The 24,014-nt window shown below is 19.7% G+C and overlaps 3 protein-coding genes across 4 annotated transcripts; 1 reads left to right on the top strand and 2 right to left on the bottom strand.

Moving 5' to 3' along the window:
- Positions 1-609: 609 nt before the first annotated feature.
- LOC122512612 (solute carrier family 35 member F6-like) lies at positions 610-5,453 on the bottom strand. Its single transcript, XM_043628542.1, has 7 exons — positions 5,090-5,453; positions 4,455-4,602; positions 3,877-4,224; positions 2,841-2,925; positions 1,739-1,897; positions 1,189-1,343; positions 610-829 (listed from the first exon to the last, which is right to left on the bottom strand). Exons 1-7 carry the CDS (start codon positions 5,164-5,166, stop codon positions 653-655), a joined length of 1,149 nt encoding a protein of 382 aa, XP_043484477.1. The 5' UTR covers positions 5,167-5,453; the 3' UTR covers positions 610-652.
- Positions 5,454-6,050: 597 nt separating this feature from the next.
- On the top strand, positions 6,051-16,945 carry LOC122512610 (ovarian-specific serine/threonine-protein kinase Lok-like). The gene is made up of 6 exons (XM_043628540.1): positions 6,051-6,632; positions 8,726-9,010; positions 9,275-9,534; positions 11,713-11,919; positions 12,504-12,842; positions 16,180-16,945. The coding sequence occupies exons 1-6, from the start codon at positions 6,479-6,481 to the stop codon at positions 16,441-16,443; spliced, it is 1,509 nt and encodes a 502-aa protein (XP_043484475.1). The 5' UTR covers positions 6,051-6,478; the 3' UTR covers positions 16,444-16,945.
- Positions 16,946-19,438: 2,493 nt separating this feature from the next.
- Positions 19,439-23,557, bottom strand: LOC122512571 (succinate dehydrogenase [ubiquinone] iron-sulfur subunit, mitochondrial-like). 2 transcript variants are annotated; one of them, XM_043628471.1, is made up of 5 exons: positions 23,464-23,557; positions 22,673-22,923; positions 21,898-22,198; positions 19,733-19,855; positions 19,439-19,636 (listed from the first exon to the last, which is right to left on the bottom strand). In XM_043628471.1, exons 1-5 carry the CDS (start codon positions 23,518-23,520, stop codon positions 19,517-19,519), a joined length of 852 nt encoding a protein of 283 aa, XP_043484406.1. In that variant the 5' UTR covers positions 23,521-23,557; the 3' UTR covers positions 19,439-19,516. The 2 variants fall into 2 exon arrangements, with proteins under 2 accessions (XP_043484406.1, XP_043484407.1); XM_043628472.1 differs by lacking the exon at positions 19,733-19,855.
- Between the last annotated feature and the right edge of the window lie 457 nt (positions 23,558-24,014).

Below are 24,014 nucleotides of genomic sequence, written 5' to 3'. Positions count from 1 at the left end.
ATTACAATTATTATAATATAAGAAAAAATAAAATTAGTCTACGTTATTTGTCTTTGGATAATTATAACTGGAATAAAATTTACACAACCTTCTTTGCAAAATAGTCAGATTTAAAAATTTCTCTTTAGCTAAATTCTGCAGAATTAATTATTTAATTAATTAATTTTAATATTGTACTTTTAATTTAATTAATAAATTTCTTTAATTTACAATTTAAATTGGAAAATTTTTACTTTTGATTATTAATTTGAATTTAAATTTGATTAATTTGAATTATTATTTGAATTTAAATTTTATTAATTTTAATTTTTCATTAAAATAAAAAATTTAATAAATTAATTCCAATGTTTTCTTTTGTATTTCAATTCAAATTTTCAATTAGGTAATTTTTTTTCAATTGAAATAGAAATGTATTTAATTAATTTTAATTTTCTACTTAAAAAATTCAATATTTGATTTGAATTTGAAATTTGAAATTTAAATTTAAATTAAAAATAAAATTTAATTTGAAATTTAAATTTAAATTTAAATTTAAATTTAAATTTAAATTTAAATTAAAAATAAAATTTAATTTGAAATAAAAATTGAAATAGAAATTGAAATTAAAATTTAATTAATTAATTAATTAAATTAAACGGCAATATTGTTAATATTAATAACTCGATTTATCCTCTAAATCGTCATCAGTTGCATTCAAAATTCTTTCTTCGTCATTTGAGATATTATTACTCGATCTATTCAGTCTACTTTTTATTTGTGTAAGCAGAGTGGGAATTAGTAGATTGTTGTAAAAGCACATTCCCAATACGAGAACAGCGAAGCCGACCAGCTGTGAAAAAAGTTAAAAATTAATTTCAAATATTCTTTTTTCAAACAGTAAAATTAATTTTACAGAATTTATTCAATTTTTTCTTGTAAATTTTCGTACAAATTTCCGAATAATAATTAAATTTAATTTTTTTAAAAATAAAATTCAATTTTATTACATAAAAATATTTTTAATAAAATAGAATTTTTATTAAAAACTTTTGGAAAATAATTAAATTCTTTCAAGGAATTTTATTAAAATCGTACTCAAATTAATTGAATTCTTCTAAAGAATTTTATTAAAATTTTTGAATATAATTGAAAAGAAATTTCTTGAATTTTTTTTTTTTGAAAATAATTCAAATTAATGTGAATAATTACCTGTAAATAGTGAAAAGCTTGCCAATGAAAAACTAGTGAGAATGCCCAAATAACAATTGTACAAATACTGCTTAAAATCATTCGTGTTGTGGCGCTTATTTCTTTCGTCACACTTAATCCAGAAAAATTAAATAGGCCTATTGTTAGCATTATACCTGGAAAGAAAATTAAAAAATATAAAATTAATAAATGAAAAAAGAATTAAAAATTAAAAATAAAATATTATAATAATAACAATGTATTTTATTTCCTATTTCAATTAAGTAGTTTTTAATTATTTAATTATTCAATTTTTTTTAATTAGCAGTTTTATTCTATTTTATTTATTGCTAGAACAATAATTATATTCACAATTTTATTCATTAATTAATTAATTCATTTATTCATTAATAATAATAATTATTATTGTAATTTTTTGTTAACAAAAAAAGTAATTATTATTAATAATTTATAGATAATAATAATAGTGATTTTTCTTTTTTATTATTTTTTTAATTTTCATTATTTCTTGTCTATTTAATGAACAGAAGACGAAAAAAATTTTATTTACCTAGCATGGCAATTATAAGTTGACCAGAGTTTCCGATTTGTATGAAAGCATCAATAGTGGCTTCCAAAGTTCCACGAGAATTGTCAGCGAATGGCGGAACTGCTTTTATAAAATTCAAAGGAATCATAACGAGGAGAAGTGCAATTAGGCCAAAAACTCCTGCGAAAAAAGAGAGCAAACATTACATTTTTTCTTTGAACATCTGTAAGCAAAAAATTTGCAAAAATTAAATTTTTGCAATTAAATTTTTGCAAAAAAAATTACCACAAAAAGGAAAAAAGTAAATTTTTACAGTAAAATTACACAAAGAAATTTTACAATACAATTATAAAAATTAATTTTACTAAAAATTACAAAATAGAAATTTTACAATAAAATTAATAAAAAGAAATTTCACTAAAAATTACAAAAAGAAATTTTACAAAAAAATTATAAAAAGAAACTTGAGAATAAAATAACAAAAGTCAATTTTACAATAAAATTACAAAAAGAAGTTTATAGAAAAAATTACAATACCAAATTTTTCGAAAAATAACAAAAAGAAATTTTACAATAAAATACTAAATGTAAATTTTAGAATAAAATTACAAAAGTCAATTTTTACAATAAAAGTAGAAAAAGAAATTTTACTAAAAACTACAAAAAGAAATTTGACATTAAAATTACATATAGAAATTTTACAATAAAATTACAAAAAGAAATTTTAATGTAAAATTAAAAAAGTCAATTTTACAATAAAATTACAAAAAGAAATTTTAATATAAAATTAAAAAAGTCAATTTTACAATAAAATTACAAAAAGAAACTTTAGAATCAAATTAAAAAATAATTTTTACAATAAAATTTCTAAAGGTAATTTTACTACATAAAAAACTAAAGTAAATTTCACAAATTACAAAAAGAAATATTTTTTATAATTTAACATTACAAAAATTAATTTTAAAATGAAATTAAAAACTAAATTTTAAAATAAAATTGCAAAAATAAAATCTGAGAATGAAAATAAACAAAATTAAAATTTTATTCGACAAATATTTTGAAAAATGAAAATAAAAAATTTTTTTTCTAACAGTTAATAAGAAAAAAGCTATAAATAATTTACCTTCCCAACCAATTGCTTGCAGTGCGGGAATATCATTACCACCGACGAATTTTTCTTCATAAACCATTTGAATTGCAGTCATTACCTAAAAAAATTCAATTCAATTAATTTTTTTTTATAATAAAAGAATTTATTTTAATAAAAAAATTTGTTTTTACTAAAAACAATTATTTTAATAAAAAAAATAGTTTGTACTGAAAACAATTTATTTATTTTTTTATTTGGAAATTAGCCGAAAATAAAATTAATTTTTATTAAATTATTTGAATAAAAAAATTCTATTTATTTGAACAAATTGTTTAATAAAAAAAATGGTTTTTAAAAAAAAAATTGTATTTATTGTAACAAATTGTTTCTAATCAGAAAAATAGTTTCTAATAAAAAAATACTAATAGTTATTAGTAAAAAAAATTAGTTTTTAGTACAAAAATAGTTTTTAAAAACATATTTTTTTTACCAAAAGAATAGTTTTTAAAAAAATATTTTTTTTACCCAAAAGAATAGTTTTTAAAAAAATATTTTTTTTACCCAAAAGAATAGTTTTTAAAAAAATATTTTTTTTTACCAAAAGAATATTTGGTTAATAAAGAAATTAACATTTTTTAATAAAAAGAAATTTGCATTTTCAAAAATAAAAAAATAAAATAAAAAATTTACAAAAATATTTTCTAATAAATGAAAATAAATATTTCCGTTTTTAATTTTTTCTTTCGTTTCGTTTTGTTTTTAAATTCGAACAAAAAATACAACCAAAGATTCTTATTTTTCTATTTTTAACGATTTTTTTCGTTTTGTTTTTCATTTCGACTAAAAAATACAGCCAAAGGTTTGTTTTTCTTTTTAATATTTTCTTTTTTTAAATATTTTCCTTTTTTTCTTTTCGTTTCGTTTTTGTTTTTCATTTCGAACAAAAAATAAAACCAAAGATTCTTAATTTTTTTAACCGTTTTCTTTGGTTTTGATTTTCATTTAGATAAAAAAAAATACAGTCAGAGATTTATTTGTTTTTCTTTTCTTTTTTTTAAATAAAAATTACCTGAGCACAAAGAATAAGTAAATCCCCGGTAATAATTGAATTCGAACCCATAGTTCGATCCTCATTGAGAACATCGGTAATGCCAACAATGACAAGGCCAATGATAACGAGAACAATTCCACTCCATTCACGTGATCCTAATTTTCTATCTAAAAAGCCCATCGATAATATTCCAGTGAATACGATAACGGCACCACGTAGCATTTGAAAACTACTCGCGTACGTCATTGTCAGGCCAATGTATCTCATTGATGTTGCAATAACATCGCACAATGCGGGAATCATCAGAATCATTGGATTCACATCTCGATTTCCTCTTGTCAATGGATTTCTGTCAATTGATCCGTCCTGAAAAATATTTATTTTATTTTATTACAGTTTTTCTTATTATTTCCCTGCTATTAAATAGAAAAAAAAATGGAAAAAATTGAATAATTATTCAATTTTTTTCTATTTCGAAAAAAATCATTTTTTCATTTTGAATATTAATTTTCTTGCGTTTTTTTTTATTTTGCTTTCCTTCTTTTCTTCTTTTCTTCTTCGACCTTAAAAAAATATTTTTTATTGTGATTTCTTACCGATTTTCTATTCAAGTACCAACAACAAATTTTGTAAACAATTAAACATAAAGTTTCGCCGAGAAACATAAAAGATGCTTCCACAAAGGGATGATTAAATTTTCGTGTTTGTCCATCTTCTCCAGTTGCATCCGAACGATCAGCATATCTGCAGAAAGAAATTTTCTTTTTTATTTTTAAATTTAAAAAAATTTTTCTAAAACAATAAATCTCAAAAATTCAATTATTTCTAAAATTGTCGGTGAAATTTATTATAAAAATTCAATTATTTTCCAAATTTTTAAAAAATTTCTTGTAAAAGATTAAATTATTTTCTATTTTCTATAAAAATTAAAAAATGCTACAATTTGCTTATAAAAAATTAATTATGTCAATTTTTTAATAAAATTCTTAAAAAATTAATTTCTTTTTATAGAATTTAAAAACTAATTTTTCAGAATTTTAAATATAATTAAAATTAAAATTATTATTATTAATATTAGTCTTAAGTATTTAAATATTATTTTTTGATTTTATTAACTTGTTAATTAATATTAATAACAATTTCCAAAAAAAACACTGTCAGCGTTATTTCTAAGTAAATAAAAACTGCTAATTAACAAATTTTAATAAAAGAAATTCTAAAAATTACTCACTTTACTGATAATGTGTGAAATGCTCCAGTGAAAACAATAATAATGACAAGAGTCTTTTGATAAAAGCTATAAGTCATATTTTAAAACTGCACATACATCAAAATTCTTTCTTTTTTCTCTCAATTTTTCTCATAAACTAAAACTTGGCACTTTCTACGCGAAAAGAAAACGTCGTCATTAAAAAAAAATTTACACGCAATTTATCATTTCAATTTTCTAATATATATTTTCCAAAGTTTATTTAGAAAAACAAACTTTCCATCAACATATGTTAAAAACGTTGAAAAACAATGAATTTATTTCTATTGTCGAATAAAATTTTCTATTTGTCGAGAAAAAATAAATCATGACTCGCGAAAAAAAATAAACGTTAAGCTACTATTAATTTACGTTGAAAATTGATAACAATTTTTTTTTCTATTTATTATTAGTTGAAAATATATACGAAAAGTAAAAAGATTCCGTTTGGAATTGAATAGAATTTCTAAATGGAAAAATTTTGATAGAAAAAAAAAGTATGATGTCAAACTATTGTCTATTGTATTGATTAAATTTCTTTAAAGTTAAGTAAAAACGTGACTTGAATATTTATTTTCTCTTTTAATTTCAAATTGAAAAGTGCTGATAAGAAATAGCAGACGACAAAGGCGACGACAAGGTTATGTAACGTCATAGAAAAAGTGCATTTCAAGTTATACGACTTACGATTTCGCGCGGGGTTCATAAAGGTCGGTACATAATACGAATTTTGTTGGGTCTGGAAAATATGTCCAAAGAACTTGTCCAGATCGTCAATTCTTGTCCAGAAGATCGAAACCTACTCCCCAACCCCCTGGAAATTGTCCAACAGTCCTTTTTTTGTCCAGAAATTCCGTTAAAAGCAAAAACTTGAAATAATAGAAACAAGAGGGGTTTTGCGATTAAAGTAATCCAACCCTGTCGGACGCCGAAAAATTTTCCCCCCACGTGTTTTCCCTCATCTGGCCGCGTGTTTAACTGCGCGTTTCGGCTTTTTTTGTCGTCGTCGGGGCCTTTTCACAGTTTTTCCCGTGTGAACAAAGAAAATTCTCAAAAATCAATGATTATTTGCCGTGAAAGTTGTTGTTCTTGTTGTGAGCGATTGTCGTGAGATAAAACTTTTATCCCCTTTAAATAACAAACAAACAAACAAACAAACCAAATAATTTTAGTTTGAAATTATGTTGAAAATCATGGGTTAACGTAATTTTTTTTTTGGTGAAAATCAAAAGAAAAAAAAAAGCGGTAGTAATTTTTTTCTCTCTCTATATGTAAAAGTTTTATTTTGTAGAGATTTGTGTTTTTGTGTGGGTGGGTGTGTATGTTTTCAATTTTTGTCGTCTGTGCAATTTTTTTTTATTTGAAATAAAAATGATGATGAACAGTCAAGATATACCGGATTCACAAAAAACAACTCAAAATACACAAGTTGGAGATATATTTTCACAAGATTTTTTGGATTCTCCAGTGTCATTGCTACCATGGGGAAGATTGTGTCCTAATAAACCAAAATTTATCCCAGTCGGTAAGAATTTATTTTCTCTTTTCTAAAAAAAAACTTAACTTTTTTTTAATTTTAAAATTTTTACTTTTAATTTTACTTGAAATTAAAACTTTAATTTTTTTTCCTCACACTTTTCGTTTTGAGACAATTTCGGTTTTTTCCCCTCTTTGTGAATTTCATAATTAGAAGCGGAAAAATCGTTGAAATATTATAATTTTTAATAATTAAATAATAAAAATAAAAATTTAGATAAATAATTATTAATATAATTAATAGAAATTTAAAATGTAATTTTATATTTAGATAATTAGTTTAATGGTAAATTTTCTTTAGAAATTGAAGGAAAATAACGGAATCAAAACAAAAACAAAGTATGTTGACATTGATAGGAGAAAGTTATAAATGTTTACAAGTCAAATTTTCAAATCATAAGAAATGATTTTCTTTTCATTTCAGATTGCAATGGGAATAAAAATCTGTTTTTTTTCTTCTTTATTATTTAAATATTTAATTAAATATGTTTTATTATCTTAATTTATCGTTTTTTTATTTAAATTTAGTTCTTTCATATTTTAAAATGTAAAAAAATACATTTTTAATATTTATTTTAAATTATTACCGTCTTTAATTATTTTCGGAATAAAAAAACTAAGAAATATTTATTCTATCGCCTTTTTTAAGTGCAAAATAATTCTTTAGTTTTTTTCATTTTCATCAATTAATATTTATAATAATAATAATAATTTTCATTAATTATTTTACAAAAAAATGTATTCTTTTTAAATTTAAATTCATTTTTATTTAATTCCTTTATTATTCTAATTTATATTTTTTTAAATTGTAATTTAATTCTCTTTTTTTTATCTTTAATTATTTTTTATTTTGAATGAATTCATTTTTATTAAATTCCTTTTTCATTTTAATTTTATATTTTTTAATCTTAATTCAATAAATTGCTTCTTTATCTTTAATTCTATTTCATTTTAATTGTATTATGTTTTGATTTTTACTTAAATTCTTTTTTATTTTAATCAAATTTTTTTTTAAAATTGAATTCTTTTATTTCCTTCTTTTTATGATTATTTAAATTAAATTTTTCTTAATTTTTAAATAATTGTACAACTTTTGATAGAAAAAAAAATATTCACATTTAAGTGATAAATTTTTAACTGTCAACAACTGATTTGATTTTTAAATTAAGATTTTTTTTCCATTCAAATAAAGTTTGTTTTTAATTAAAATATGTTTAAAATTTTAATTTATTTAAATTTAATTGAATTAATTTTAATACTTAAGTAGTTAATTTATTAATTAAATAGTTCGTTTAGTAACTAAATAGTTAATTAACTAATTAAATAGTTAGCTTATTATTCAAATAGTTAATTAACTAACTCAATAGTATATTTAGTAATTAAAATTTTAATTTAGTAACTAAATTGTAAATTTACTAATTAAATAATTAATTTAGTAATAAAATAATTAATTTAGTTAATTAAATAATTCATTTTGTAACTAAATAGATAATTTAGTAACTAAATAATTAGTTTAGTAACTAAATAGTTAATTAACCAATTAAATAGTTTATTTAAGAATTAAATAGTTAATTTAGTAATTAAATAATTATCTTAGTAATTAAATAGTTAATTTAATAACTAAATAGTTAATTTACTATTTAATTAATTAACTTAGTAATTAAATAGTCCATTTAGTTAATTAAATAATTCATTTTGTTACTAAATAATTTATTTAGTAACTAAATTGTCAATTAACTAATTACATTGTTAATTTAATAATTAATAATTAATTTATTAATTTAATAATTAATTTATTAATTTAATATTTAATTTATTAATTTAATAATTAATTTATTAATTTAATAATTAATTTGTTCATTTAATAATTAATTTGTTAATTTATTAATTAAATGGTTGAAACTAGTGAATTTACAAAAGTTATTCGATATTTAAATAAATGTTTAAAAATTGCAGTGGATTTTTTTTCTTCCAAATATTGTTGAATTTTTTGTTTTTAAAATTTTTTACAACACTTTTTGGATTTAATTGGAAAATATTTTTTATTAATTATTTACTTCCCTTTCTGTGTTTTTTTTAAAGAATTGATCGGAGATTCCTACACACTGGGAAGAGCAATGACCTGTGAAATAAATGTAATGATGCTTGGTTTGGAAAAAAAAGTTGTCGATTGCATTAGTAAACAGCATTTTAAAATAACAAAGGAAAAAATAAAGAGCTCGAATAACATCGAGGACATCACTGTCGTCTACATTGAGGATTTATCACAAAACGGCACCTACGTGAATAAAGTGAAAATTGGAAAAGGAAACAGAGTTATTCTTGAAAATCACGATGTTATTTCACTTGCTCAGGCAAAATTTGCAGGTGTGTGTAAAAAGAAAAATTTAAATATTATTATAATATTGTTCATTAATTAAATTTAAATTCAATTATTGTTCATTGTTTATCGAATTATTTTCGGTAAATTATTTATTATTTTACAATATATTTTTTGTATTTATTATTATTATTATTATTATTATTATTATTATTATTATTATTATTATTAATATTATTATTGTTATAATTGTTATTCGTTACGTTTTTAATAATGTGTGCTTTCTTTTTTGTTTTATTGTTTGAATACAGTTTATATATTTATGAATATTCAGGCCTATGAGGGCAACGATTTACCGCCTGAAATAAAATCAAAATATGCAATATCTCGAAAATTAGGATCAGGCGCCTGTGGCGAAGTGAAATTAGTTTTCGCTAAAATACCATGTAAAATGTTTGCAATGAAAATACTTTCCAAGAAAGGATTAACATCATTAACAAGTGACTCTGATAAATTTATCGACGACAGAAAAATTCTTAACGAAGTGGAAATTTTAAAGAAATTGCGACACGTGAGTTTTTTTTTAATTTACGTCCAAACTTCTTCTTCTTCTTCTTCTCCCTCTTTTTATTATTATTAATAATAATCTTTAACGTTCTTCGATATTTAATAATTTTTTTTTTTGCTATTTTTTTTAAGTTTAGGATTTTGTTTATTTTAGTTAAATAATCTTTAACGTCATTCGATATTTAATAATTTTTTTTTTGTTGCTATTTTTGTCTTTAAGTTTAGGATTTTGTTTATTTTAGTTACAGGGCTCGGATTGTGCGACTTTTTCGACTTTTTTTCGACTTTTCTAAGGAAATGTGACATTTTTCGACTTTTTTGTGAAAAAATGCGACTAATCGACTTTTTTGACTTTTTTTTTATTAAAATGCGAATGAAATTTAAACATTTTTTGAAAATTTAAAGGAAAAAGTTTGAAGAGAATTTAAAGAAAAAATCTTTTGAAAATAATTGAATTTCTGTGAAGAATTTTTTTTACTTTTGAAGAATTGAATTTTGCAAAAAATTTTATCAGAACTTTTGAAAATAATTAAATTTCCATTATGAATTTTATTATTTATGAAGATAATAAACATTTTAACGAGAAATTGAAAAAAAAATTTTAAATAATTTAATTTCTGCGAAGAATTATATTACTTTTGAAAATAATTGAATTTCTAGAATAAATTTTATTATTTATAAAGATAATTGAAAACTTGACAAGAATTTTATTAAAATTCTTTGCAAATAATTGAATTTCAGAAAAGAATTTTATTACTTTTGAAAATAATTGAATTCATGTGCGAATAATTTTATTAATTTTGGCAAATAATTGAATTTCCGATGGAGAATTTTATTAAAAAGTTATGAAAATAATTGAATTCTTGCAAAGATTTATTTATTTTTATTAATATTTGAAAAAAAAAATTTATTTCCCGTAAAAAATTCAATTGAATATTGAAAATAATTGAATTTTTGCGAAGAATTTTATTAAAATTCCTTAAAATAATTAAACTTTTGCGAAGAAAATTTTGTATTGAAAACAATTCAATTCTTATCATTAATTTAATCAAAATTTTTCCAAATAATTGAATTTCTTGAGAAAAATTTTAGTGATAATTGAAAATAATTGAATTCTTACGATAAATTTGATGAATTTTCGAAAATAATTGATGTCATGCGAAGAGTTCAATTATTTTTTTGAAAATAATTCAATTATTCCTGTGAAGAATTTTATTAATTTATAACAAAAAATTACTGTCAAGAATTTTAAAGTTTTTAAAAATAATTAATTATTCTTGTAAAGAATTTTATTAATTTTAAAAAATAATTGAATTCCTTTGAATAATTTTATTAATTTTGTCAGATAATTGAATGTCTGCGTAAAATTTTTTTAAACGTTGTAAAAATAATTGAATTATTACAAATATTTTTTATTAATATTTGAAAATAATTGAATTCATAAGAAGAATTTTATTTCGAATTTGTGAAAATAAATTTGAATTTTTGCGAAGAATTTTATTACTTTTGAAGATAATTGAATTTCTGCGAAGAATTTTCATTACTTTTGAAAATAATTGAATTTCAGAGAAGAATTTTATTATTTATAAAGATAATTGAAATTTTGACAAGAATTTTATTAAAATTTTTGTTAAATAATTGAATTTCGGAGAAGAATTTTATTATTTATAAAAATAATTGACATTTTAAAGAGAATTTTTAAAAAAATGTTAAAAATACCTAATTAAAATTTTGCTATGAATTTTATTCAATTTTTTAAAATTTTATTCCGGATTGTTTGATATTAATGTATTGTCGAGAAATGTGATTTTTTTTTACAATTTTGACAATTTCGTGTTTCCTTTTTTCTAAAATTTCATGCGACTTTTTTCCGACTTTTTTGCAAATTTTATGCGACTTTTCGTGACTTTTGTTGTAAATTTATGCGACTAAAGCGACTTTTTTTGAGTCTTAAAGACGATCCGAGCCCTGTAGTTAAATAATCTTTAACCCCCGAGATCCTTTATAAATTAAGGAAAATAAAACGAAATTATTAAATTTAGGAAAAGGAAAATATTTTGCGTATCACAAAAATCTGAGTTTTTTTTTTGAAAAAGAAGAAAAATTTTCTTTATATGAAATTTATAAATTAAATAATTTATTGACATTATGAAATATTAAAAATTTGTTTTGCTTTTTGCAGCCGTGTGTGATAAAAACGGAAGAAGTTTTTAATACGAAAAATTCGGTTTACATTGTTCTTGAATTAATGGAAGGCGGCGAACTTTTTGACAGAATTCGTCAAACGCAAACTGGTTTGTCCGATAGAAATGCAAAATTAATATTCTATCAGGTTGCATTGGCCGTGCAGTATTTACATTCCGAGGGTATAACGCATCGTGATTTAAAGGTGAGAATTCTCTTCTTCTCATTAAAATAATTTAATCTTTTTTCTCAGTATTAAAAAATAATTTTTAAATTAATTATTATTTTTTTTGTGTTACTATTTTATTTTTTTTTATTTTTTTGTATTGTTTTAATTTTTAAAATTTTTTTTTGTGTTGCTTTTATTTTTTTGTATTGTTTTTATTTTTTTGTGTTACTTTTATTTTTTTTACTTTTTGTATTCTTTTAATTTTTTTTGTGTTACTTTTATTGTTTGTACTTTTTGTATTGTTTTTTTATTTTTTTGTATTTTTTGTATTATTTTTTTTTTTACTTTTATTTTTTGCTTTTCTGTATTGTTTTTATTTTTTCTTTTTGGGTTACTTTTATTGTTTGTACTTTTTTGTATTGTTTTTATTTTTTTTTGGTTACTTTTATTGTTTGTACTTTTTTGCATTGTTTTTATTTTTTTGGGTTACTTTTATTGTTGGTACTTTTTCTATTATTTTTATTTTTATTTTTTTTTTTACTTTTATTGTTTGTACTTTTTCGTATTGTTTTTATTTTTTTGTCTTATTATTGTTATTTATTAGAAATAAATATTTACAGCCGGAAAATATTCTCCTGGCTTGCGACAAGGAAGTGACTTTAGTGAAAGTTAGCGATTTTGGATTATCGAAATTCGTCGACGCCGAAACAATGATGAAGACATTTTGCGGTACGATGATGTACGTTGCGCCGGAAATTCTATTGACACATGGACGTGGCGCGTACACGAATAAAGTTGACGTGTGGAGTTTGGGTGTTATTCTTTACACTTGTCTCAGTGCATTAACACCGTTTAATAACAATAATCCAAGAATAAGTCTCTACGAGCAAATCACTCAAGGATTATATAATTTTCCCCAGTCACGTTTTGCAAATGTTGATGAGAAGGCAAAGGATCTTGTAAGAACACTTTTCATTTTTTTCTTATTTATTTTTCAATTATTTTGTTCATTTTGCTTCAATTATTCGATTATTTCATTTATTTTTCTTCAACTATATTCAAATTAGTTTATTTATTCAAATGGCAAATTTTACGTAAAACATGATATTCAATTTATTATTATTATTATTATTATTATTATTATTATTATTATTATTATTATTATTATTATTATTATTATTATTATTATTATGCAAATTATTCAGAATTTTAAATACAATTTCAATTATTTTCAAAATTAATAAAAATCTTCGAAGGAATTCAATTATATTCAAAAATTTCTATAAAATTCTTCTCAAGAATTCAATTATTTTCTAAATTTTATAAAAATTCTTGGCAAAAATTCAATTATTTTTATAAATAATAAAATTTTTCCAAGGAATTCAATTATTTTCAAAAATTTCTATCAATTTCTTCTGAAGAATTCAATTATTTTCTCAAATTTCTTGGAAACAATTCAATGATTTTTAAAATATTCAAATTCTTCCAAGGAATTCAATTGTATTCAAATTTTTCTATAAAATTCTTCTCAAGAATTCAATTATTTTCATAAATTCGAACATTTTTCGGAAGAATTCAATTATTTTTATAAAAAGTAAAATTCTTTTGCAGGAATTCAATTATTTTTTTTTAAATTTTTCAAAAGAATCGAATTATTTTCTAAAATTTTTTTAAAATTCTTGGAAACAATTCAAATGAGTTAATTTCAAAAATTCAATTATTTTCCAAATTTTTAAGAAATTTATTGTAAAATATTAAATTATTTTCTATACAAAACAGAAAATGACACAATTTGTTTTTGAAAATTTAATTATGTCAATTTTTTAAAAAAAATTCTTGGAAAGCAAAATTTCTTTTTATAGAATTTAAAAACTAATTTTTCAGAATTTTGAATACAATTTCTTAAAAGAATTCAACTCGGATTCAAAAATTTTTGATTAAATTCTTCGAAAAATTTCAATTATTTTCATAAATTTAATTAAATTCTTCGGCAAAAATTTTAATAAAATTCTTCCCAAGAATTCAATTATTTTTAAAAATAAAAAAAAATTCTTTAGAGGAATTCAATTATTTTCAATAATAATAAAATTCTTCAGAGGAATTCAACTTGTTTTAATGCAATTTTAATAAAATTTCAAGAGAGGAATTTTCCAATTTTTAATTAAATTTTTCGAAAGAATTTAATTATTTTCTAAACTTTTGTGATAAATTCTTGGAAATATTTAATTATAATTTTTAACTGACACAATTTTTTTTTTAAAGATTTGAAAGAAATTCTTCATAAAATTCAATTACTTTCAAAAATTTTCAATTAAAATTATTAAAAAAAAAGTGAAAGAAATTCTTCAAAAGAATTTAATTAGGATTTAAAAAAATTTTAATAAAATTCTTTGCAAGAATTCAATTACTTTCAGAAATTTTAAAATGCATCAGAAGATTTCAATTATTTTAAAAAATTTTAATAATAATAATAATAATAATAATAATTTATTGCTACATTTAGAAATTTACATTTCGTTGTAATAAAATTCTTCCGAGGAATTCATTTATTTTTAATTGAATTTTAAAAAAAAGTTCTCCAAAGAATACAATTATTTTTGAAAAATATTAAATAAAATTCAATTATTTTCAACAGTTTTATGATAAAATTTTTAAGAAAAAATTAACTATTTTAAATGTTTTAATAAAAATTATCGATTGGATTGAATTATGTATTTTGAAAATTTTTAATAAAATTCTTTCAAAATATTCCATTATTTTAAAAAATTTAGATAAAATTCTTCAAAATAATTCAATTATTTTTGATAAACTGTAAATTTTTTCGCAAGAATTTAAATTACTTCTATAATAAAATTCTTCTCATAAATTAAATTATTTTCAATACCATTTTAATAAACTTCAATAATAAAATATTTAATTATAATTTTTAATTGACAGGATTATTTGAAAAATCTGAAAGAAATTATTCTTTAAAATTCAATTACTTTTAAAATTTTTCAATTAAAATTATTAAAGAAATTAGAAATTCTTCAAAAAAATTTAATTAGGATTTTAAAATTTTTAAATAAAATTCTTCGCAAGAATTCAATTATTTTCAGAAATTTAAAAAATTTTCAGAAAATTTCAATTATTTTCAATAATTTTAATAAAATTCCTCGAAAGAATTCAATTATTTTTAAAAATTGTAAAATCCTTCGCAATAATTAAATTATTTTTATAAATAGTAAAATCCTTTGCAGAAATTCAATTATTTCCAAAACAATTTCAATTGAATTCTACGGATGAATTCAAATATTTTAAAATATTTCCACTAATTTTTAATTAGGTCCTAAAATTTTAATAAATTCTTCGAAACAATTCAACTATTTTTTATAAATTAGTCAAATTCTTCGCAAGAATTTAATTATTTTCAATTCACTTTTAATAAAATTCTTCTTCATAAAATTCAGTTTTTTTTGGGGGGAAATTTTATTAAAATAGTAAATATTGAAAATCATTGAAATTAGAAAAATGCATTTTATTTTTGAAAATAATTGAAATTAGGACAAGAATTTTTTTTTTGAGCATTTATGAAAATAATTGAACTTTGGAGAAGAATTTTTATTATTTATTAAGACAATTGAAATTTTTACGAGAATTTTTTTCAAATTTTGAACATAGTTAAATTTTATAAGAATTTAAATTTTTAAATTTAAAAAATTTTTCTTTCTTTTTTTTTTAAATAATTGAATTTTTGCAATTATTTGTAATTTCTCGAAAATTGAATTTTTTTTTATTGTTTTCAACAAAAATTTAATTTAAATTTTAGAAAATTTTTAAATTCTATTATTTTTAAAATTGCTAATTTTATTTTTAAAAAAAGGTAGTAAGAAGTTAGCCGCGAGCTTTAGCGCGCGAATTGTTGCTAGTTGAATATTAAAAGCAAAATATCGTGAATTTTTAATGATAATTGAATTTTGAAATTAATTTTTTTGAAAAAGTTTAATTTGAATTTTTTTTTTTTAATATTATTTGAAGTTTTTATTTTCTAATATTTATTTAATTTTGAAGAATTTACGAATAATTGAAATTTTGTAAAATTGAATAATGTAAAGGAAATAGATTTAAAAATTGTCAAAGAACTTTTTCGTAAATTATTAAAAATAATCGATTTAAATAAGAATTTTTGTTAAAAATATGTAATTTTTCGGATTTTTGTTCTGCAAAGTCCGTATTTTTTTTAAAAAATACTTTCACTGGTTCGAGTCCTGCGAATGTTTCTTAAATAATTAATGAAAATTCCTCTTTTTTTTAAAGATAAAGTGTATGATGACATTGGATCCAAAAAAACGATTAACAATCGATCAAGTGATAAAACATAAATGGCTGTGCGATTCAACAATGAAAACGACGGTTTTGGATTTGTTTCGAGTGTCAGGTGATAATCAAAATTATGCACCATTCTTGGAGAATCAAATGAAAAATATGAAATTGTCGGAGAGAAGACCAATTACACACGCTCCAACCTTTACACAAGTCGCGAAAAGACCAAGATATGACTTTCCCGATCCCAGGTTGTAAATAACAAAACAAAAAAAAACAAAACAATATTTATTTTATAAATAATATTTATAAATATGTAAAATAGAGAAATTTTTCGAAAAACGAACAAAGAAAAATGAAGACGACACTGAATATTAATATTCAGTCGAAACTAACGATCGTGATATTTAAAAAGATAAAAAAATTGAAACAAATACTGTGAGATTAATTAATAGAGTAAATGAAAAGTTTAACTTTTTTAAAAAAAAATAGTTTAATTGTGCCATGTTCAAATGTTTTCTTTTGTGTCTCTCTCTCTCTCTCTCTCTCTCTCTCTTTCTCTCTTTTTATTTTTCTTAAAAGTAAATTTTGTTACTATTTCAAAAGTAGACATTAGTTTTTGTTATAAAAATCTACAGTTTGTCCAAAGAGTCTCTGTCTAATAAAGAAAACATTTTGTAAATGAATTTTTTTCTAAAAAAAAGTCTTTTGAAATGAAGAGAAAAAAAAATAAAGAACAAGTTATTTTTTTTTATGTAAACGGTCGTTTTTTTTCTTTGGAAGGAACAAAAACCCTTTTTTTTCATCAAAGTGGATATGGAGAAGGAATTTTTTTGAAAAAAGAATTTTTTTTGTGTAAAAATATTTTTATAGACTGAATTTTTGTAGAGAAAAAATTTTTTAACGAATTTTTTTAAGAATATTTTTGGAGAAAAAATTTCCTAAAGAATATTTTTATAAAAAATTTTTAAGAAATTCTGAAGAAATATTTAGAACAAGAAATTTTCTGAATTTTGAAAAAATATTAAGATTTACAATTGTTTTAATGAATAAATTTTCTAAATTTAATAATTTGAATTTTTGAAATTTAATGAAATTTGAAAAATTTTTTCAAATCTGAATTTAATTGAATTTGACAATTTTTTCAGTTATAAAATTTGTTGAATTTAATAATTACAATTTTTGAAATTTAATGAATTTTGAGAAATTTTTCAATTCTGAATTTAATTGAATTTGACAATTTTTTCAGTTATAAAATTTGCTGAATTAATTAATTACAATTTTTGAAATTTAATGAATTTTGAGAAATTTTTCAATTCTGAAATTAATTGAATTTGACAATTTTTTCAATTATAAAATTCTCTAAATTTAATAATTACAATTTTTGAAATTTAATGAATTTTGAGAAATTTTTCAATTCTGAATTTAATTGAATTTGACAATTTTTTCAATTATAAAATTTTCTGAATTTAATATTTTAAAAATTTGAAATGTAATGAATTTGTTAATTTTTGGAGTTATAAAATTTTCATTGAAATTTTGCCAGTTTCTTCAATTTTGAAAATTTTCTAAAGAATTTTTTTATAAAAAATTTTAAAGATATTCTGAAAAAATATTTAGAACAAGAAATTTTCTCAATTTTGAAAGTTATTCAAATTTCCAATTGATTTAATTATTAAATTTTCTGAATTTTTGTATATTTTTACAATTTAAAAATTTTCTGAATTTAATAATTACAATTTTTGAAATTTAATGAATTTTGAAAAATTTTTCAATTCTGAAATTAATTAAATTTGACAATTTTTTTGACTATAAAATTTTTTGAATTTAATAAAATTTTTTAAATTTTAAATGTAATGAATTTGTTAATTTTTTTTAATATGAAATTTTCATTGAATTTTTTTTTTCAATTTCGAACATTATCTGAATTTTTGTCAAATTTTTTTTGAATTTGTAAATTATTTGAATTTTTGGCAATTTTTTCAATTTGTTAATTTCCTGAATTTATTATTTTCAAATTTGATATTAAATAAATTTTTGTAGAGAAGAAATTTCCTAAAGAATTTTGTTTATAAAAACTTTTAAAGAAATTCTGAAGAGATATTTAGAACAAGAAATTTTCTCAATTTTAAAAATTATTCAAATTTACAATTGTTTTAATTATTAAATTTTCTGAATTTTTGTCTATTTTTACAATTTGAAAATTTTCTGAATTTAATAATTACAATTTTTGAAATTTAATGAATTTTGAAAAATTTTTCAATTCTGAAATTAATTAAATTTGACAATTTTTTTAATTATAAAATTTTCTGAATTTTATAATATTTTTAAAATTTGAAATTTAATGAATTTGTCAATTTTTTCAATTATGAAATTTTCATTGAATTTCTGTCATTTTCTTCAATTTCAAAAAATTTTCTGAATTTTTGGCAAATTTTTTCAATTTGGAAATTTTCTGAATTTAATAATTACAATTTTTTTAAATTTAATGAATTTTGAAAAATTTTTCAATTCTGAAATTAATTAAATTTGACAATTTTTTTAATTATAAAATTTTCTGAATTTAATAATATTTTTAAAATTTGAAATTATGTAAACGAATTTGTCAATTTATTCAATTATGAAATTTTCATTGAATTTTTGTCATTTTCTTGAATTTCAAAAATTTTCATTGAATTTTTGTCATTTTCTTTAATTTCGAAAATTTTCTGAATTTTTGTGAAATTTTTTTTGAATTTGTAAATTTTCTGAATTCTTGCCAATTTTTTCAATTTCTTAATTTTATGAATTTATTATTTTTAAATTTGATTTTTAATAAATTTATGTAGGGAAAAAATTTTCTAAAGAAATTTTTACCTAAAGAAATTGTTTAGAAAAAGAATTTTCTCGATCAAGAAGTTTTTTTACATAAAGAATTTTATAAAAGAAATTTTTACAGAAGGAATTTTTTTCAGAGAAAGAATTTTCTAGAGAAAGGAATTTTTAAATTTTATTTTCCAAACAGAAAATTTATTTTCCAAACTGGAAATTCATTTTCCAAACTGAAAATTTATTTTCAAAATTAGAAATTTATTTTTCAAACTAAAATTTTTGTTTTCAAAACAGAAAATTTATTTTCAAAGGTGGAAATTTATTTTCCAAAGCTGGAGATTTTTATTCAAAGCTGGAAATTTATTGTCAAAGTTGAAAAATAATTTTAAAAAACTGAAAATAAATTTTCCAAAACTGTGGTGAAAATTAAATTCGCCAAAACTTTAATATGAAAATTTTTATTTTTTTCAAGGTTTCTTTTTTGTTTACAGAAGAGAATTTGAATAAAGCGTCATTTTTATTAGCGCGAAATTGGTGCACAGGGATTTGGCAGTGGACTCTCGATTTCCGGCGGCGGTTTCTTCTTCAATCCTGCCAAGTACATTTTTATGTGCGCCACAGCTTTTCCTGGATTTAGACCCTAAACATAAAAAAAGGAAAGAAGAAAAAGAATAGAAAACGAAAAAACAAAAAGGTGATTTTAATTCAAAAGTTAATTTCGAAAAGAAAATGTTACTTTTGGACACGTTTTTGTGCAATTGAAAATTGTGTGACATCGAAACACGGAGAAATAGTCACGTAAATTCTTCAAACGTTGCTCGTGACACAAATCTCGTGAGTCCATTATCCATCGGTAGGCCTGTAATTTTTTTTTTTTTTTTTTTTTTTAATTAATTATATCACGATTTTTCAGAATTTTAAAATTTGCTAAATTTGCCAATTTTTTCAATTTAATTTTCTGAATTTAATATTTTCAAATTTAAAATTGAATGAATTTGACAAAATTTTCAACTTTAAAATTTTCTCAATTTAATATTTTGAAATTTTGAAACTTAATGAAATCGACAAATTTGAAAATTTGAAAATTTATTGAATTTGGCAAATAAATTTTCTCCATTTTGAAAATTTATTGAATTTGGCAATAAATTTTCTCAATTTTTATTTAATTTAATTTAATTTGACAATTTTTTCAATTATATACTTTTTTTGAATTTTAGACAAATTTTTCAATTTTCATATTCTCCAAATTTTTGCCAAATTTTTTTCATTTTGAAATTCTCTAAAATTTTGACAATTTTTTTCATTTGGAAATTTTTTTAAATGAATATTTTCAAATTTAAAATTTCATAAATTTAACAGTTTTTTAAAATTTCGAAATTTAATGAATTTGGAAAATTTTTCAATTATACATATGAAATTAATTAAATTTGGAATTTTTTTTAATTTTTCAATTTTCTGAATTAAATTTTCAAATTGATTGAGTTTGAGACAATTTTTTCAAATTTTGAAATTTACCGAATTTGTCAATTTTTCCAATTTTGAAGTTCATCAAAATTTATCAATTTTTTTAATTATGAATTTTTTTGAATTTTCGGGAAATTTTTCAATTTTAAAATTCTTTTAATTTTTGACAAATTTTTTTTATTCTGAAATTCTTTAAATTTTTGACAATTTTTTCATTTGGAAATTTTCTGAATTTAATACTTATTTTCAAATTTGAATTTTAAGTGATTTAAAATATTTTTCAGTTCTTAAAATAATTCAATTTTCAAATTTTCTGAATTTAATAATTTCAAATTTGAAATTTCATAAGTTTGACAATTTTTTCAATTTTAAATTATTGAGTTTATCAATTTTTTTTTTTAAATTTTGGAAATTTTTTGAAAATAATTGAATGTTTCAAAGAATTTAGTTGAAATATTATTGAAAATTATTTTGAAATCCTACGAGGAATTTTATAATTTATCAAATAGTTGAATTTTTATCAAGATTTTTCTTGAAAATTTTTTGAAAAAATAATTCAATTTCTTTCGAGATAATAAAAATTATATTCAAAATAATTGAATTCATTTGAAGAATTTTGTCAAAAATAATTCTGAGAAAATTTTTTTTTTGAATTTAGAAATTTTCTTTATTTATTATTTTCAAATTTGAAATTTAATGAAATTTGACAGTTTTTTCAATTTTGAAATTTATTGAATTTGAACAATTTTTTTCAATTTTGAATTTAATTAAATTTGACAATTTTTTTTTTTAATTTTGAAATTTTTGTGAAGAAAATTAAATTTTTCGAAAAATTTTAATAAAAGCTTTTTTAAAAAATTAAAATTTCTTATAGAATTTAATTCAAATTTGATTGAAAATAATTGAAATCCTGCGAAGAATTTTAGAATTTATCAAAGAATTGAATTTTTAAAAAGACTTTTCTTGAAATTTTTGAAAAATAATTAAAAATTAAAATAAATTAAAAAATTGAATTCTTTAGAAGAATTTTAATAAAATTTTGAAAAATAATTGAATTTCTTAAGGAATTTAATTAAAATTTTAATGAAATTAAATTGAAATCCTGCAAAGAATTTTATTGTGTGTAAAAATAATTGATCTTTTTCATTTTAAGTTTGAATTTTCATTTTTAAGAATTTAAAAATTTTTTTTTTTTGAGAAATTAAAAAATTTTCTTATTAATAATTTAAATTTTTCTTTTCATTGTTTTAATTGTTTTTTTTCCAACGTTTCTCTTTTTTCTTTTTTATTATTTTCTTTTTGTTTAATTTTCTCCCTTTGTCTTATTTTTTCTTTATTGATTTATTTTTCCCTTTCAAACAAAATATTAAAATAGAAAGAAAAAAAGAAAAGTTTTTTCTTTTAATTTTAATTTTTTTATTTGTTAATTATTATTACCTGTAATAAAACTGCGGGCCCCAAATATTTATCCTCGTGCCACCAATACGGGGGACAAGCGAACGAACAACAACCGCACAATATACATTCGTAGAGTCCATCGAGTTTTTCTCTCTCCTTTTGCGTTTGTAAAATTTGCCTCTCGCCGACATAAGTTTCCTCGCCGGGTCTTTTTAATTGGGGCTCAATACTTTTGTACTGTTCCAAAAATCTCGTCATGTCGGGCACCAAATCGCGAATCACGTACGTGTGCGGCAGGGGATAAATAATTAAAGGTTTCGTTACGTCCTCGTTAATTTTTCTAGAAAAAAAATTTTTTTATTTTTAAATTGTATTTATTTATTTATTTATTTTGTTTTTCAATTATTTACACAAGAATTTTGTTATAAAAAATTTTAAAGAAATTCTAAAGAAATATTTAGAGAAAGAATTTTCTAAAGAAATTTTTACATAAAGAATTTGTTTAGAAGAAGAATTTTCTCGATCAAGAAGTTTTATTACGCAAAGAATTTTCTAAAAGAAATTTTTACAGAAGGAATTTTTTTATAAAAAAAAAACTTTGTTTACTTTTTTATTTCTAAATACTTATTCATTTATTTGTTCAAAAATTTAATTGTTTATTTATTTTTTCTTTGGTTACTTTTTTATTTACTTATTTATTCATTTACTGAAATTTTTATTTAATTATTTATTTTGAGTTGAATTTTGTAAATTTTAGTAAAAAAAAAAAAAAATTTGTTTTGAAAAAAAAGAAAAGAAAAATAGAAGAACTCACGTGATGCAAGCGAGTGTATTGACGCCGTTAATGTTCATTGAACAACTTCCGCAAATTCCCTCGCGACACGATCTTCTAAATGCCAATGTTGTGTCTTGTTCCTTTATTGTTTGCAAAACATCAAGAACCATTGTTCCACATTTATTTAAATCGATTTTATATTCTTGAATGTGAGGTTTCTTCGTTGGATTGTCGGGATTCCATCGATAAATCTTCACTGTTTTTAGTTTCGTTGTTTCTGACACTTTTACCTTTTAATCGGAAATAATTTTTTAATATTTTAATTTTACAGAATATTTTTTTTTCTCTCTAAATATTTTTTTTTACTATTTTCTGTATTTTAGTAATTAAAGAATTTCTTTTTAAAAATATTTTTTCACTTTTTTTTCGTATTTAAATTAAAGAATTTTTTTTTCCAAATATTTTTACTACTTTCTGTATTTTAATAATGAAGAATTTTTTTTCCAAATATTTTTTATTGTTTTCCATATTTTAATTGAAGAATTTTTTCTTCTAAATATTTTTTTTTCAGAAAAAAAATTCTTATTTTCTGTATTTTAATATTGAAGAATTTTTTTGTTTAATATTTTTTTTCCTATTTTCTGTATTTTAATTGAAGAATTTTTTTTCTAACTATTTTTTTCTCTTTTTCGCTTTTTTGGTTTTTTTTTCAGTATTTTAATTAAATAATACTTTGTTTTTCTTTTCAAAATAGAAAATATTTTAACGGAAATTTATTTTAAAACAATAAAGAAAGAAAAAACGAAAATTTCCTCCTTTTTTCTTTTTACATTCTGTTCATCCAATTTTGGACAATTTGATTTCTCCTGATTTTTCTCCACTGCCATTGCAAATTGTTTTTTGAAATTTTTTTGAATCCATTGATTCTCCTTTTTTCCGTTAATAATTAATCGCGTGCGGAAAAATCGGTACATTTTGAAAAATTCTCCTCTTTTTTTTTTTTTGCTCTAAAAATTAAAATTTTTAATTTTTTTTTTAATTATTAATTTATTTTTCCTCTTTTTCGAAAATATAACCAAAAAAATATTTCAATTCCATATTTTTTTATTCTGTAGATAAAATATATTTTTTAATTTTATAAAGTTTTTTTTTACCTTTTTTCTGGAATATTTGAAAAAAAAATACTGAATTCTTTCCTTTTTGTTGGGAATTTTTTTTATTTTCGAAACATTATAGAAATGTCATTTTTCGAAAAGCTGGTGATTTTTGGAAATAGAGAAAACAAATGACGATTTATTTATTTGTGTAATTGACTAATTGTTTATTTAAATGTTATTAATTATTAATTAAAAAAATTAGATTATTTTCAAGAATTTTACTA

This window comes from Leptopilina heterotoma, unplaced genomic scaffold (genome assembly GCF_015476425.1).
Source record: "Leptopilina heterotoma isolate Lh14 unplaced genomic scaffold, ASM1547642v1 Lhet_123, whole genome shotgun sequence".
NCBI classification, from domain to species: domain Eukaryota; kingdom Metazoa; phylum Arthropoda; class Insecta; order Hymenoptera; family Figitidae; genus Leptopilina; species Leptopilina heterotoma.
The sequence above is the reverse complement of the archived record's forward strand: the minus strand, read 5'-3'. Positions and strand labels throughout refer to the sequence as shown.

Bases quoted from the DNA above. Each gene is read 5' to 3' on its own strand.
- LOC122512571 (XM_043628471.1), bottom strand. From the start codon at position 23,520: ATGGCAGTGGAGAAAAATCAGGAGAAATCAAATTGTCCAAAATTGGAT. The intron at 22,924-23,463 runs GTAAAAAGAAAA...TCCGATTAAAAG, and splicing joins CAAAATTGGATGAACAGAAT to GTAAAAGTGTCAGAAACAAC. The intron at 19,637-19,732 runs GTAACATTTTCT...TTTTATGTTTAG, and splicing joins GCACAAAAACGTGTCCAAAA to GGTCTAAATCCAGGAAAAGC.
- LOC122512612 (XM_043628542.1), bottom strand. From the start codon at position 5,166: ATGACTTATAGCTTTTATCAAAAGACTCTTGTCATTATTATTGTTTTC. The intron at 4,603-5,089 runs GTGAGTAATTTT...TTCTTTCTGCAG, and splicing joins TTTCACACATTATCAGTAAA to ATATGCTGATCGTTCGGATG. The intron at 2,926-3,876 runs GTAATTTTTATT...GAATTTTTTTAG, and splicing joins TACTTATTCTTTGTGCTCAG to GTAATGACTGCAATTCAAAT.
- LOC122512610 (XM_043628540.1), top strand. From the start codon at position 6,479: ATGATGATGAACAGTCAAGATATACCGGATTCACAAAAAACAACTCAA. The intron at 9,011-9,274 runs GTGTGTGTAAAA...GTTTGAATACAG, and splicing joins TGCTCAGGCAAAATTTGCAG to TTTATATATTTATGAATATT. The intron at 11,920-12,503 runs GTGAGAATTCTC...AAATATTTACAG, and splicing joins TAACGCATCGTGATTTAAAG to CCGGAAAATATTCTCCTGGC.